The following is a 16,707-nucleotide window of genomic DNA, read 5'->3' as shown; positions in this document are numbered from 1 at the left end:
AGAAATCATATCCAGTGCTGGCTCAGCAAATCTTATTCCTGGGCATGATTCTGGACTCTTCCCGCAGGTTAGTCATTCTCCCTCCAGTCTTGTCCTTACAACAGGGAGCATGCAGGCTCTCCCGCCCAGTCCCTCACTCCATTCGCTTCACGATGCACATCCTCAGGAAAATGGTTGCGGCGATGGAGGCTGTTCCGTTTGCGCAGTTCCATCTCCGTCCCCTGCAACAGGCGCTGCTGCTAGCCTGGGACAGGAGTCCGTTTTCCCTCGACCGTCGTTTTCGCCTGTCCCCATAGGTCAGGCAGACCCTCAGGTGGTGGACGCTACAGTCTTCCCTGAACCAAGGGAAGTCCTTTCTCCCGGTGCGCTGGTTAGTGGTGACCACCGATGCCAGCCTTTTGGGCTGGGGCGCAGTTTTCAATCACCACACGGCACAGAGTCGTTGGTGCACGTGAGAGTCGCGTCTCCCAATCAATGTCTTGGAAACGCGAGTGATCACACTTGCCTTACGCAATTTTCACCACCTTCTCACAGGCCATCCCATCAGAATCAAATCCGACAACGCCACGGCGGTGGCGTATATCAACCAGCAAGGGGGAACCCGCAGCAGGGCAGCCATGCGTGAAGTCACCCACATTCTACGCTGGGCCGAGACCAATCATTCGCTCATCTCGGCGATCCACATACCGGGTATGGAGAATTGAGAAGCGAACTTCCTCAGTCGCCAAGGTCTTGCCTCGGGCGAGTGGTCCCTCCATCCGGAAGTCTTCCAGCAGATTTGTCTTTGGGGGATTCCGGATGTGGATCTCATGGCCTCAAGGCTAAACAACCAGGTTCCCCAGTTCTTTGCTCGATCCCGCGATCCTTGCGCCATCGGAGCAGATGCTCTGGTTATGTCGTTGGATTGGTTCCAGCTGCCGTACATATTTCCTCCTCTTCCTCTGCTCCCGAGGGTCATCAAGAAGATCAGGGAAGAGGGGAGACCGGTGATCCTTGTCGCGCCGGACTGGCCGCGCCGAGCATGGTACGCGGAACTCGTCAAAATGGTCGGCGACGTCCCCTGGCGGCTTCCAGATTGCATGGATCTTCTCTCACAGGGCCCGATTTGCCACCAGAACTCCAGGGCCCTGTCTTTGATGGCGTGGCTGTTGAATCCTGGATTTTAGCCCAAGCCGGATTCTCTCCAGGGGTTTCTTCTACCATGATTCGTGCTAGGAAACCCGCTTCCATGCGCATTTATCATCGCACCTGGCGCACCTTCTTTTCATGGTGCAATGCGCATGGACGTTCTCCTCTGGTGTTTTCCATTCCGTCCATTCTGGAGTTCCTCCAATCAGGTTTAGAGTCAGGCCTTGCCCTAGGCTCGCTCAAGGGACAAGTGTCCGCATTGTCAGTTCTATTCCAACGAGAGATCGCTTCCAGACTGCCGGTTAAGATGTTCATCCAAGGAGTCTCCAAGGTGGTCCCTCCCTATAGAATGCCATTGGCTTCATGGGATCTCAAATTGGTTCTCGGAGTTCTTCAGGAGACCCCTTTCGAACCATTGCAGGACATCTCTCTGACTCTCCTTTCATGGAAGGTGGTCTTTCTAGTGGCGATTACGTCAATCAGGCGAGTCTCTGAGTTGGCGGCTCTCTTGACGACCCCCTTTTCTGATGTTTCACCCAGACAAGGCAGTTTTGAGGACTTCTCCCTCTTTCCTACCTAAAGTCATCTCTTCTTTTCACCTAAATGAGGACATTGTCTTGTAGTCATTCTGTCCGGCACCAACCCATCGTATCGAGAAAGTTCTCCATACTCTTGATGTAGTTAGGGCTCTTCGGCGGTACATATCTCGGATGGCTCCCTTCCGTAAGTCGACGTCCTCTTCGTACTTCCGGAGGGACATAGGAAAGGTCTACCTACCTGAAAAGCCACTCTAGTCAGGTGGATTCGCTCAACTATCCAGGAATCCTACCGCGTCAGGAACACTCCTGTCCCAGCAGGGATTAAGGCGCATTCGACTCGGTCGGTCGGTGCCTCTTGGGCCATTCGGCACCAGACGTCAGCACAACAGCTTTGCAAAGCTGCGACTTGGTCCAGTCTGCATACTTTTACAATGCACTATCACATTCATACCCAGGCTTCGGCAGACGCTGCCCTTGGCAGGCGCACTCTGCAAACAGCGGTACCTCAGTAAGCCAGTGGTACATGGGGTTTTAGCAGTGCAATTGCTCCCCACCCAGGGACTGCTTTAGGACGTCCCATGGTCCTGTGTCCCCCAATGAGGCGTGGGAGAAAAAGGAGATTTTTGTGTACTCACCGTAAAATCTTTTTCTCAGAGCCAATCATTGGGGGACACAGCACCCACCCTGTTAGCCTATTGGGTGGTTGTTGTTGTTTGTTCCTCGGTTTTGACATAGTTTACTTGTCTTGGTTTTCTTATACTCCTACTGCTTTACTACCGAACTGGGTCATTACTGGCCAGTCAGGGGGTGTATACTGCAGAGGAGGAGTTAATTCTTTATGTGCTTACTTAGTGTCCTCCTAGTGGCAAGCAGCATAACACCCATGGTCCTCTGTGTCCCCCAATGATTGGCTCAGAGAAAAAGATTTTACGGTGAGTACACAAAAAGCTCCTTTTTTCTTTAATGTGCTTTTTTTTATTTTTTGATTGGGCATCAATCTAAAAACAAATCCACTATTGTTTTGCTTTATGGTGTTCATTGTGTGATAAAAATGACCAGGCAGCATGATTCTCCAGGTTAGTATAATTATGGCTATACCAAACTTTGTAAGTTTTTATTTTTTATAATTTTATATATTTATAGTGGTTACAATTTTTTGAGAACCTTGTAAAAACGGGGGGGAAAAAAAGTCACCGTTTTCTGAATCGCATTTTTTATTTTTGTGTCCATGGAGCAGTTATATTTCCTGTTACATATGACATTTTGATCTTTTATAAATGTATATTTTTGGGAAGGGAAGTGACAGAAGACAATTCTGGCATGCGTTTTTTTTCTTCTTTTGACAATGTACAGTTAACTTAATTTTATATGTTGAATGATTGGACTTAAACACTTGTGAAATGTTTTTTTGTTTTTTTTTCGCATTCTTGAATGAGAAGGGAGGTGTATAAAGAGTAACCTTCGGTTTTAACTTTTTTCATAAATCAATTTGTTCATGTGAAACTAAGAAACTTTTGTAGTACATCTTATCAGAGAAATCTGCTTCTCTCGCTCCTTCAAGACTGATCTTTTATTTTGAAAATTCTCAATTCAAGGGCTAAATCTAAAGTGAATACAGATTTGCCCACCCATTACTGATATAAAGTGACAGTAAGTGTCCGTAAATTTCTCTGTGAGACCTGGAACTCTGCAGGTGAACTTGCGTAAGCTTTTAGCTCATTCCTTCTGCCCTCACCATAGAATCTTGTAAGCACCAACAGTCATATCCTATCTTTTGTAATGGAAAAGTGTATTTCCTAAGATTTATTCCAGAGGAAAAAAATAATCAAATTGTTTAATTTCATGTGAACTATTGATTTATGAAATAAACATGAAAATAGATCATTTATACCTTTTTCAAAAATAAAGAAACTGAAAAAAGCTACTTGGATGTGTATATTATAATATATCCTATATATTTGACTATAGACAGACATGTTCGTGTAATATATTTATGTATGTATGTGTATATATCTATATCTCTATCTAAAGACAAAAAAAAGGAAAACGGCACCTGTTTTCCTTTTTTTTATCTTTATTACTGGAGGCCAATTGAACTTTGGTTGGAAAAGCGCTGCACGACAACTGCGGTAATATGTGATGCTGTTCCAATTTTGACTTGTATATCTCTATCTATATATCTCTATCTATATATCTCTATCTATATATATCTCTATCTATATATATCTCTATCTATATATATCTCTATCTATATATATCTCTATATATATATATCTCTATCAATATATCTCTATCTATATATCTCTATCTATATATCTCTATCTATCTATCTATCTATCTATATACATACATATATATCACGCACGCACGCACGCACACGTATGTGTATATATAATATAATATTAGTATATATTTTCCATGATAGAGTTTTTTTTTTCTTCAGTCCCCTTATGGTATTTCATTGCCTCCCCATGATCATGTTGCAGTAATTGACAGCAGAATCTAAGTGGTTAACAGCAGCGATCGAGCTAAGTCCCGGTCACTGTAGTTACGTGCAGTTGCTGGCTTTGTAATATAGCTGCCATCTGCAGTGTATGGGAGCGGACTTGACACACTAAATAAGTTTCATGAACCCACCTTTTCTCCTTTGTTGGGGTATGTTTCCATGGGGTGTATTCCTTCAGTATTTGCTACGGATTGGACGCTGCATACAGCCACAGCGTTCAATCCGCAGCATCCAGATGTTACAACATAGTGGAGGGGATTTTATGAAATCCCGTCTCCACTATATGGGCATGGCCGCATCCAGCATAACCTGCGTATCCGGACATGTGGCTCGTCTTTATAGACCATAGCACGCTCAGTCTCCGCAAGATAAATTTCCCGGTCTATGTGTATGAACACATCCGGAATCAACACGCATTCAACAGGGGGCGGCACTTTGGGCGGAGCGGGGTATCTGCTGCGTCCAAAGCGCAGAGCTTCCGGAACGTGGAAACATACCCTTACAACTACCTTGAGGTTTGATAGTTTAGCGTAAATATATTTAAAGTATAACTTGAATTATTGATATCTTTGTTTTGCAGTACCAAATATGCCTCAGCAGCGCCAGGATCAGCATCACCAGAACACAATGATGCACCCTGTGTCTGCAGCAGGACCACCTATAGTAGCTACATCCCCTGCCTACTCTGCGCAGTATGTTACCTATAACCCACAGCAGTTCCCTAGCCAACCTCTAATGCAGCATGTGCAGCACTATCAGTCACAGGTAACCTCATTTAAACTTTTCATTCCTTTTTATGAAACTTGTTTAATTCAGCTAGAGTTTATTCATATAATCGCACTTGTCACTGCTGTTGCCAAGCCATTGAGAACTCCCCCAAAAAAGCCCCCAGTTTTACTAAAATTTACTGTGAAGTGGGCTTCACCTGTGCTACAAGATCCATGGCCCAAGCACTGTGTGAACAAAGCCTTTGTTACTTTATATGTATATTTAAGAACTGAAGATGTTTGTTCATGCATCAGTTAAGGAAATATTTCTTGCTTATGAACCTGGTGTGCATTGCCAATATTTAAAGAGTTGTGTCTGTTTCAATGAATCCGTGTGCTCTATTAAAGGGAACCTGTCAGCAGGATTGTGCTGACTAACCTACACAGTGTCAGGTTGGCACTGTTATACTGATTACAATGATACCTTGGTTGATGAAATCCGTCTTGTGGTTGTTGTTTAATCTTTATTTTCAGTTTTGAGTTAATGATATGCTCGTACTTCGGGGCGGCCTGTGGGGGGGTCTTCATGAGGTGCTCTGATTAGCTATTCATAATGCAGACTGCTGACAGGTCACTGATCCATCACTGACCTGCTCCCCAGTTTACATAATGAATACCACCTGTGCATGCTGAAGAGAAGGGGGGGAAAAAACGCTTCTGCAGGCAGGTGCTAGCTGTGGCACTTGTGCTGCAGCATAATCCCATGTTTAGTGTCCTAGTAATCAGTGTTCTTAATGTTATTACTCAAGTACAAAAAAACCACCAACAATTTGAAAATGGCGCTGCAGTGTGATCACATGTTTAGCATCCTAGTAATCACTGTTCATGTTATTGATCAAGTACAAAATAAAATCAATTTGAAAATGGCACCCACTTCACCTGTGCAGTAGCAGCTATCTGTGTGTATAGGGATCTGATAGCTGCTATTGCACAGGTGCCGGTGGTGCCATCTTGCTCAGTATGTACAGGTATTTTTTATGCAAAGGGGGGGGGGGGGGGCGGCAGGTAGGTGAGGGAGCAGTGACCCATCAGCAGTTTGCACTATGAAGACCCCCCACAGGTCGCCCCAGGGCACGAGCAAATCATTAACTAAAAACTGAAAATATTGATTAACCCATTATCTACCAATGTCCTTTTTTTGGGACGCCTAATCTTTAGCTTCTAGCAACTAAGATTTCTCCTTCGCCTCATTGGGGGACACAGACCGTGGTGTATGCTGCTGCCACTAGGAGGCTGACACTAAGTGATACAAAGAAAGTGATCTCCTCCCCTGCAGTATACACCCTCCTGCTGGCTCCCAGCTAACCAGTTCTTGCTTAGTGTCTGTAGGAGGCACACGGGTCTGTTTCAGACCCCAACGTTTTTATTTTATTTTTTACTTTTCTGTAAATTTTTATTTTTTAATTAACGGAGTGAAGGGGGCGACGGTTCCTTTCAAGGTTTCGATCTCCCCCGAACCATCAACAGGCGAGCACGGCGAGTATACCTCCCCGTACCCTCTCCTGCGACGTGGGAAGCCATGCCTGAGCTCAGTTCAGGGGCGACGGTTCCTTTCATGGTCCCGATCTCCCCACACCAGCAGCAGGCGACCACATGGAGTGTCGCCTCCATGTATCCTCTCCTGGAGCCAGGCCTAATGCCGGACAACTGGCCCTGTCCACCAGGTTTTACCCTCGGCTGTACAGAGGCCCCTCTCTATGGCGTCCGAGCAGCCCCCACTGTCCCACCACTGTCCCACCACTGTCCCACCACTGTCCCACCACTGTCCCACCACTGTGAAAGCGGATGGCACAAGGAGGCGGACGGTTCCTCTCCACCTCCCTAACATACGGATGATGGATTGAGGTTTATCCCTGCACCGTCCACGCTGCACAGAACAGCGCTGAAACCCACATCCACGGCGGCTCCATGCCGGGACGCGCACCGATGGTGAGTGGATCCATCTTCAGAGGGATATCCACATGCTGACAGGCAGCCTCAGCCACTTTCCTGTGGCCCACCTCTCTGAGGTAACGCTCTGGCCAGCTGCAAAAATTTAGCCCCTGGCTTCGGCCGATGTGTAGGCCGCATCCCGGAAGTCTCGCCTGAAACGCCCCGCTGGTGTCGCCCGCCTGCTACAGAAATTTAGGCCCCGGCTTGGGCCTATTCACATCGTGTCTGTGGCTCCGCCCCCTGAGTTGGCGCTTCTCGCTCTCTGCGAGATTTTATCAACTCTGCAACTCACGGTGGCCATCTTGGTCCACCCGGCCGGCTCACACTGGGGCAACGATTTTTAGCATTAAAGGGGCACATCCACTCTACATCACAATGACCGGTATTCCCTGGTCTTAAAGGTGCATGACCAGTATTCCCTGGCCTTAAAGGCACTCGGCCAGTATTCCCTGGTCTTAAAGGCGTATGACAAGTATTCCTTGGTCTCAAAGGCGCATGTCCATTATTGTCTGTTCTTAAAGGCGCATGTCCAGTATTGTCTGGTCTTAAAGGCGCATGTCCAGTATTATCTGGTCTTAAAGGCGCATGTCCAGTATTGTCTGGTCTTTAAAGGCGCATGTCCAGTATTGTCTGGTCTTAAAGGCGCATGTCCAGTATTGTCTGGTCTTAAAGGCGCATGTCCAGTATTGTCTGGTCTTAAAGGCGCATGTCCAGTATTGTCTGGTCTTAAAGGCGCATGTCCAGTATTGTCTGGTCTTAAAGGCGCATGTCCAGTATTGTCTGGTCTTAAAAGGCCCATGTCCAGTATTGTCTGTTCTTAAAGGCGCATGTCCAGTATTCCCTGGTCTTAAAGGCGAATGACCAGTGTTCCCTGATCTTAAAAGCTCATGACCAGTATTCCCTGGTCTTAAAGGCGCATGACCAGTATTCCCTGGTTTTAAAGGCGAATGACCAGTATTCCCTGGTCTTAAGGGCGCATGATCAATCCGAGGAGCCCTCCGCCGCCAACCCCAGCTTATCCTCTAGTTCCCCTCAGTGGACTTCGTCACTGACCGCAATCCATGGTTCTCTGACCAAGAGATTAAATCCCCTCGGGTACCCTCTGTGGCCCGGAGTGCTCGCAGGACTGATATACATGGTCCCTATCCTACATGGGAGCCGTCGGCTAGCAGGGGCCGCAAGTATTCTAGAAACGTACAGGCGTCTTGAAACATACAGGCATCTAGAAAACGGAAGTTTTCGTTTCCTGCTCCCTCACCAATGATTTGATAACAACAAGGCTCTGATTATATGATTGGATATTGCCTGAACTTGCCAGAGCTTCAGAGACGAGTAACCAATCTCGGTACATTGACGAAGACTCTGGTTCTGCTCTAGACTACTAAGTGTCCCTCATAAGGAGTTCACTGGACAGAAGCCTCTACGTGGGATGCCATGCCTGGCCTGATTTTTAAGGGCGACTGGTCCTTTTAAAGGGCCCCGATCTCCCCACACCATCAACAGACGAGCACATGGAATGTCGCCTCCATGTTTCCTCTTCTGCATCCAGGCCTAACGCCAGACAACCTGTCCTGTCCTCCGGAAACCTGAACTCTGTGGATATACAGAGGCACTCTTTTTTGGCGTACGAGCACCCCCCTCTGCATCACCACTATATAGCGGATGATGCAAGAAGGCGGACAATTCCTCTCCACTTCCCTGTTAAGAGGATGATGGATCGAGGGTTCCTAAGTTTTATTTCTGCACTGTCAAAAGAGAGCGGCGATGGCAAGAGACTATGACCTGCTGGATGCAGCCGCACATTCCGCCATGGGGTAGATTAACCGGGTAGAATCTCCTGTGGTATACCTACCAGTATCCCTACCTGATAGGTCATCAATTAAAAATACCACGGACTGTCAGATAGCAAATCTGGTTCGTCCCGTCTTGCACCTTCGGGTTCAGCTCTCGATCTTCCCTAGCCGCCGCATGGATTGCTAGAGCAATGGTCTCCTGGCTGGAGACCTTATCTACCTTGATTCACACCTGTAACAACTGGCCAATCAAATCTTTTGAGCGGGAGACTGACAAAGGATTGTTTAAGGATTGTCCAGCACAGTCTAGACTGACCCTGGACCTCAAACTTCTAACAACCTTTGACATGGTCCTCCTTCTTCGGATGGAGTTCCTCAGCTCAGTCCTTACTTCAACAGAACAAGGTGCAGGTTTTTTTTTTTTTTTTCGGCATCCATCGACACTTGGGATGCTTACCCTCTTTAAAAAATTCCTTCGCCTTTCCATCCGTGAACAGCATTTTCAAGTCACAACCTTGTCCTTCGGCCTTGCTTCCGCACCCAGAGTGTTCGCACAGGTCATGGCGGATGTCATGTTTTCTCTTGCACCCTAGAGGCGTGCTCGTCCTGCTTTGTTTGGTCGACTGTCTAGCCGCCCTTCCAGTACTACGCTGAGTCGTCTATATCACTTGCGATACCCTCTCACCTGGACTGGCAGCTACACTTAAACAAATTCTCCTAATTTCTAGCCCAGCAGATATCCTTTTTGAGGATAATCCTGCACACTTCTAGAAGGCTGGTAATTCTCCCTCGAGACAAGGTCATGGCCCTTCAACAGGGATCTCGCGCAAGGAGAGTTCTGAGGGCTTGATTACTCTCCCCCTCATTTCATTCGATTTGCTAAGAGAGTTCTGAGGAAAAATGGTGACGACAATGGAAGCGGTTTCCTTCGCTCCGCTCTTTTTCAGCAAGTCAAAAAGACTTTCAGGCGATAGTCTCTGAGCTCCTTCTTCATCCAGGGCCTTTCTCCTGGTTCAATGGTTATTAGTAACTACCAATGCCAGTCTTCCTCTCCCTATCATTGCTCTGGAGATCCGAACGGTAGTCCTACAGCAGGTCCACTGCCTTCTGGCGGGTCACCCTATCCAAATTCTATTGGATAATGCCACGGCAGTGCCATACGTCAATAATCTAGCAGGTACCCATGGCCAGGCGCCATGACCGAGATACCTCACATTCTATGATGGGCCAAGATCTATCATTCAGTGATCTCGGCAGTATATATCCCAGGAGTAGAACTCTGGACGGCAAACAAATTCAGCCATCAGGGTTCCGCCTCAAGTCAGTGGGAACTTCCCCCCGAGGTCTTCCATCAGATCTGCCTTCGCTGGAGCTCTCCACTTGTAGGTCAGATGACGTCCAGACCGAATGCCAATGTACTCGTGTTCGTGGTTCGGCCTCGAGATCCAAGAGCCATCGCACTCCATGCTCTGGTTCTGCCGTGGTACCAGTTTCCATAACTCTCCTTCCACTACTTCTGAAAGCCTTTCGGAAGCAGAAAGGGGCCCCAGCGATCCTCTGAGATTCGCATTGACTACGTCAGTTTTTTTGTTTGCGGAGCTAGTATCATCCCGCCTTATCGCAGCAAAACTGCAATTAGGGACTTTCTCACAGGAAGTTTTCACACGTAGTTCTTCCCTATCGCATACCGTTAGGTCATTGGGACCTTAATGATCCTAGGAGTCTTACAGTAGACTTCTTTTCATCCGAGCAGACTTTACTATCAGGGAAAGTCGCCCTTTTTTCTCTGCGATATCCTCACTATGACGAGTCTTTGGAGCTAGCTGTTCTGCTCTTTCAGGTTTTTTTCCCTTATTACCTTCAAGGCAAGGTTGTCCTCAGGCCATCCCCTTCACTTCTTACCAAGGTGGTAATGTATTACCACTGTTATGAGGGCATAGATCTTCCCTCATCTCTTTCGGCACCAGTCCACAAAATGGAACGAGTTCCCCATATTCTGGACGAAGTGAGTGCTCTGAGTAGGTACGTCTCGAGGACGGCGTCCTTCCGACGGTTGGACTCTTTATTTGGGCTTCCTGACGGTTGAGGAAGGCTTCCTGACGTTTTCAGGAAGGGTTTAGCCATTTCATCGGCCATGCTAACATGGTGAATCCGTTTCACCATCCAGGAGTCCTTCCATGCTAGATGTCAGCCTATCTCCCTGTCTGTCGAGGGTTCTAGGCACCAGGCGTCGGCAAGGCACGCCTGCAAGCTTGCGGATTCGTCCAGTCCGCATGCATTGTTGAAGCACTATAATTCCCACACTTCCACAGATGTGAGTCTGGGCAGGCGGACTCTGCAGGCCGCAGTGGGGCACTTGTAAGTAGCGGTTACACGGCCTGATCTGATGTTGTCCCCACCCAGGGACTGCTTTGGGACGTCCCATGGTCTGTGTCCCCCAATGAGGCGAAGGAGAAATAGGGATTTTTGTGTACTCACCGTAAAATCCTTTTCTCCGAGCCATTCATTGGGGGACACCGCTCCCTCCCTATTATTAGTTGTACTTGTTTTTATCATTTGATATGTTATACTCTCATATATAATGTGACATGCTATATGCTTATATGTTGTTATTGATCTCCTACTGCTTTTGCACCGAACTGGTTAGCTGGGAGCCAGCAGGAGGGTGTATACTGCAGGGGAGGAGCTAACTTTCTTTGTATTACTTAGTGTCAGCCTCCTGGTGGCAGCAGCATACACCCATGGTCTGTGTCCCCCAATGAATGGCTCGGAGAAAAGGATTTTACGGTGAGTACACAAAAATCCCTATTTTATAATTTTTTGTGTTTGTAAAATGAATGTTTTAAAAATAGGAAATCATGTCATTGTCATTTTTAATTGAACATTGGGACGCCCTTTTCTAAAAAAATCTGTACTTGTAAAAATTTTAATTTGGCAAGTAATGGGTTAAACCACATCCACAAGATGGATTTCATCAACCAAAGTATCATTTTAATCAGTATAACGGCACTGACCTGACACTGTAAGTTACTGTGTACAATCCTGCTGACATGTTCCCTTTTAAAATAATAATAAAAAAAAAAATATCTACAGAAAAATAAAAAATAATAAAAAAAAGAAAGTCTCAAAAAGTTTGAATCATGTTTTTATATTTTAAATGCATTTTTGTTGTTGACAATGTTTTTCTTTTCCCATATCACTATATGAATTAAAAATGAAAATTTAGAAACTTTGTAGTTTTCACCTTGGCCACTGCGGATTTTTTAGACTATAAATTCCTGCTTCAGGAAAGAACACGTGCACATTCACCTGAGTGGTCGGGCTCTGACCCTATCTTTTGTATTGCAGCATCTAATGAGTGTGTGCTAAGGTCATTGTGACGGGAGGGAGCAGGGTCAGCTGTGATATCGCATATTGTGATAAGTGGATCCTGTATTGTCAGCTGTGTATCAATCTTGCCTCTGATAAACTAAACACTTAAGGTACTAAAAGAACATGAAGAATGAGCCTAAAAAGCCCCAATGCCAGTGTCAAAATTGCAAGGTTTTTTTTGGTATTGTGTAATGGTTAAGTGCACAACCTATGACGTGGGAGACTGGGGTTCAAATCCTGGCTCTGCCCTGTGGAAAAATAAATTATATACCAAGTGTATTATAGTGTTAGGAAACTATAATACCTACCCTAGTGTAGTGGTTAAGGTGCACAACCACCAATCTTGGGAGACTGAGGTTCAAATCCGGGCTCTGCCCTGTTGGTCCTTAGGCAAAACTACTAACACTGAGGTATGGTGCCTACCTCAATAAAACATGAGTGTCACGAACAAATTGTCAATTGAGTAAAAACTTGGCACACAAGCGGATGCAAAGTGGAACTATTTTTAATGTGCTATAAACTTCAGTACAATAACCTAAAACGTTTCGGCCATATAACTGCGACCATCAGTGTACCGACTGCTTATATCATATGTATGGAATGTATAGAGGCCCATCAGCGTCCTTGGGCTTTATAGTAGAGGGTGTAACTGGCACTAAAGGTTGGCCGTTTTATTCAATTGGTATTATGTTCATATTCTCGTGTTCTCATAGGTATCCACCATTTGTCCTGTTATATGACCGAAATGTTTTATGTTTTTGTACTGAAGTTTGGATCACATTAAAATAGTTCCACTTTGCATCCGCTTGTGTGCCAAGTTTCAATTCAAATCATTGTAAAGGTCTGGGACCCTACTTGAGCACCAGCAAACACTACAGGTTGTGCCACGTTATACTCTTATTTACGAACTGTGTCATGCTGGCTCGGACGTCACCTGGATTAACAAGGTCCGATTTTGAGGAACCAGGACAAATCTGATGATAAATGGGCTACTGGAACAAACCATACATGGACAAGTGAATAGTACCTGGATCTGATAAAATGCTACTATAACAGCAGACCAAATGAGAGGAGATATATGAAGCGTATGAGGAAACTCTGGATGGATACAAGACCTATATGTCCATTGACTGAGAAACAAGTCACCCAACGTTTCAATATCATAAAGAGAAGGCTATTATCACAACTTGAGATGGATCAACTGCACCGCAGATCCACCCATGAAGACCTGGAAGAACAACATATGCCACCCCCTGAAAATCCTGATCCTGCAACTAGAGCGAACTGCAGCTGATCTGAAACTGAAGATCTTAGATAAACTAAATACCATCAATACCAGAGATCGACTGCAAAGAAACACCACCAGACATTATGCTAGAAGATGCCAATAGAGCACTTGCATCAATACCTTCAATACCTACCACCATATTTCAAACTACTAAACCGATCTGTGGTACTGCATCAGCAATAATGGAAATGCTTGGCTATTAAACCAGAAAGAACAACAGAAGTACATGTCCACCTTGGAAAAGAAGACTGGAGACAAAGATCAAGGTGACACGACGTGAAGTCAGCCAACTAACAGAAATACTGAATGGTGTAAAGATCAAGAATAAGACCAAGTTAGACAAGTACAAAGGCCTGAACCCAACTGAAGCCATAGAGATTGCTATACAAGGGCTCACATCACTCGCTGCAAGACTAGGGAGATAAACTAGAGAAGCTGAGGCCAAGAAGATAAATGCCCTGTTCTCCAAAGAACCAGCCAAGGTGTACTCCCAACTGCAGAGTAACAGCAGAAAGGCATCAACTCCTCCAATCGCAGAGACTGAAAAACACTGGAGGAACATATGGGAGAAGGAAAAAACACACAATGTGGCTGCAAGATCTGAGAATGAACCACAGCAAGCACCTAGAGCAAGAACCAGTCACCATTAGAGAAGCAGACATCCAGCAGCCTGTCAAGAGCATGAAGAACTGGACAGCACCTGGCCCAGACATGATCCACACCTATTGGCTAAAGAAATTAACAGCAGTAGATAAACACATGGCAAAGCAGATAAACCAGCTGCTAGAAGTAGGTCACCACCCAGGTTGGCTAACACAAGGAAGAACAGTGCTGATCATGAAGGATCCTCACAAAGGAGCAGTCCATCCAACTAATGTCCAATATACTTGTCAGGCATCATACCTGCCAAGCTGCAGAATCATATGAACCAGTACATGAATCCAGCTTAGAAAGGCATTGGGACATACACCATAGGCTCTAAGCAACAGCTCCTAGTAGATGGAGTAGTCGCTCAAGATCTAGACAGACCAATCTCAACACAGCCTGGATTGACTACAGGAAAGCCTATGACTCAGTGCCACACACATGGATCTGTGAATGCTTAGCTCTCTACAATGTGAACAGGACATTAAGAACCTTTCTCAGAAACTCAATGGGGCAATGGAGAATAACATTGGAAGTCAACTCAAGACGACTAGCACAAGTGACCATCAAATGCGGCATATACCCAGGTGATGCACTGTCCTCATTGCTGTTCTGCATAGGCTTGAACCCCCTCAGTCAGATAATTAGAGTCTGGCTATGGATACGGGTTCGAGTGGAAGCATCATCGGCTATGTCCTCTACATGGATGACATCAAGCTGAATGCAAAAAATGAATGAGACATCAAATCACTGATCCACCTTACAAGGATCTATAGTGAAGACATATGGATGTCCTTCAGACTGTAGAAGTGCGGCTGGTTGGTAATAAAGAGGCAAGGTAGTCAAGACTGATGGAGTGGAATTACCAGCAGGACACCACATAGCAGATGTACAGACATGCTACAAGTACCTCGGCATCCCACAGGCATACGGTAACCATGATGAAGAGGCAAGGAAAGCAGCAGCATCCAAATACCATCAAAGGGTAAGACAGGTCCTGAAGAGTCAGCTCAATGGGAAGAATAAAATTCACGCCATCAATACATACACCCTGCAAGTTATCAGATATCCTGCTGGCATAGTGTGCTGGCCAAAAGAAGAGATGGAAGCTGCAGATGTGAAGACACGAAAGCTCCTCACAATGCATGGAGGTCTCCACCCTAAGTCTAACACCCAAAGATTGTATACCAACAGAAAGGAAGGTTGGCGTGGCTTGATAAGAATCCAAGCCACCATCACGGATTAAACAAGGAGTATCCAGGAATACATCAGAAAGATGGCACCAAAGGATGAGATGCTGAGAGACAGCCTAAGGCAGCAACAACAGCAGATCTGGAAGGAAGAACAGGAACATGAAGCGCCATGGCAAGACAAGCCGCTACGTGGGATGTACCATGTACAATTAATGGAGGTGGCTGACATGGAGAAATCCTACCAATGGCTGGAGAAAGCTGGACTCTGAGACAGCACAGAGGTACTAATCATAGTGGCACAAGAGCAAGTACTAAGTACTAGATCCATAGAAGCAGGAATCTACCACACAAGACAAGACCCAAGGTGCAGACTATGCAAAGAAAACTCAGAAACAGTCCAACACATAGTGGCAGGATGCAAAATGCAAGCAGGACAAGCGCATACCGAATGCCACAACCAAGTAGTGGGAATTGTATACAGAAACATCTGCACAGCATATGGGTTAAGTCCCCCTAAGTCCAAGTGGGAGACTCCAGAAAAAATGGTGGAGAATGAAAGTGCTAAAATCCTGTGGGACTTCAAGATCCAGACGGATAAGCAGATGTTGGCTAATCGACCAGACAGACAGTAGACAAGGATAAGAAGACAGCAATGATAGATGCGGCAGTGCCAAGTGACAGCAACATCAGAAAGTAGGAATATGAGAAGCTGGAGAAATGCCAGGGCCTCAAAGGAGAACTGGAGAAGATGTGGAAGGTGAAGTCAACAGTGATTCCAGTGGTGATAGGAGAACTTGGAGCAGTGACTCCTAAGTTGGAAGAATGGCTACAACAGATCCCAGGAGCAACATCTGAGCTCTCTGCGCAGTGCTGGGAACAACCAAGCTCCTCCGCAGAACCCTCAAACTCCCAGACCTCTGGTAGAGAACCCAAGAATGAGAAAGGACAACAAAGATGACACCCATTGGGGGTGAGAAGTCAGTATGTATAAACTTTCAGATAGCTTCCCTTTCAAATAGATAATGCTTGATTATTTATCTTTGTGTGCATTTTATGGGGGTAATAGAAAAACAGAACAAATGCTATATTTTCTATCACTGACAAGTCAGGCTAATTGGTCTGCTTTAAGCACTTTACAGCTATGTGATTTAAGGAAGTGTGCGTTTTTTTTCCAGCACAACTGATTGGTCTTTATTTTAGTGCAGTTTCCTATTATAATACCATATTATTATTTTTTTTCAGCATCCCCATGTATATAGTCCAGTAATTCAAGGAAACTCTAGAATGATGGCTCCACCAGCACATGCACAGCCTGGTTTAGTGTCTTCAGCTGCTACACAGTATGGTGCTCCAGAACAAACACATGCTATGTATGGTAAGACCCTGCTTAAAATCTTCACCTTATCTGACTATAGATTAGTTTCTTCCTCAGTTGCAGTGAATTTAAGTTCAAATAAGCACAAAAAATTGATAATCCATATGGTGTTCTGTATGTCTGTTCATATCATCTTCATGACATCCATTTTTTTTACATTTGCAGTGAA

General features: G+C 45.6%; 1 protein-coding gene across 25 annotated transcripts in view; it reads left to right on the top strand.

Annotated features, from left to right (window-relative positions):
- The window catches only part of ATXN2 (ataxin 2), a 177,619-nt gene that overhangs the window by 132,190 nt on the left and 28,722 nt on the right, over window positions 1–16,707 (top strand). For all 25 annotated transcript variants that reach the window (XM_077292713.1, XM_077292724.1, XM_077292651.1 and 22 more), the window contains 2 exons: window positions 4,754–4,938; window positions 16,406–16,538. In XM_077292713.1, the coding sequence (XP_077148828.1) occupies window positions 4,754–4,938; window positions 16,406–16,538 (318 nt within the window). The remainder of the gene's footprint in view (window positions 1–4,753; window positions 4,939–16,405; window positions 16,539–16,707) is intronic.

The sequence above is a fragment of the Ranitomeya variabilis genome, chromosome 1 (assembly GCF_051348905.1).
Source record: "Ranitomeya variabilis isolate aRanVar5 chromosome 1, aRanVar5.hap1, whole genome shotgun sequence".
Lineage (NCBI taxonomy): Eukaryota > Metazoa > Chordata > Amphibia > Anura > Dendrobatidae > Ranitomeya > Ranitomeya variabilis.
The sequence above is the reverse complement of the archived record's forward strand: the minus strand, read 5'-3'. Positions and strand labels throughout refer to the sequence as shown.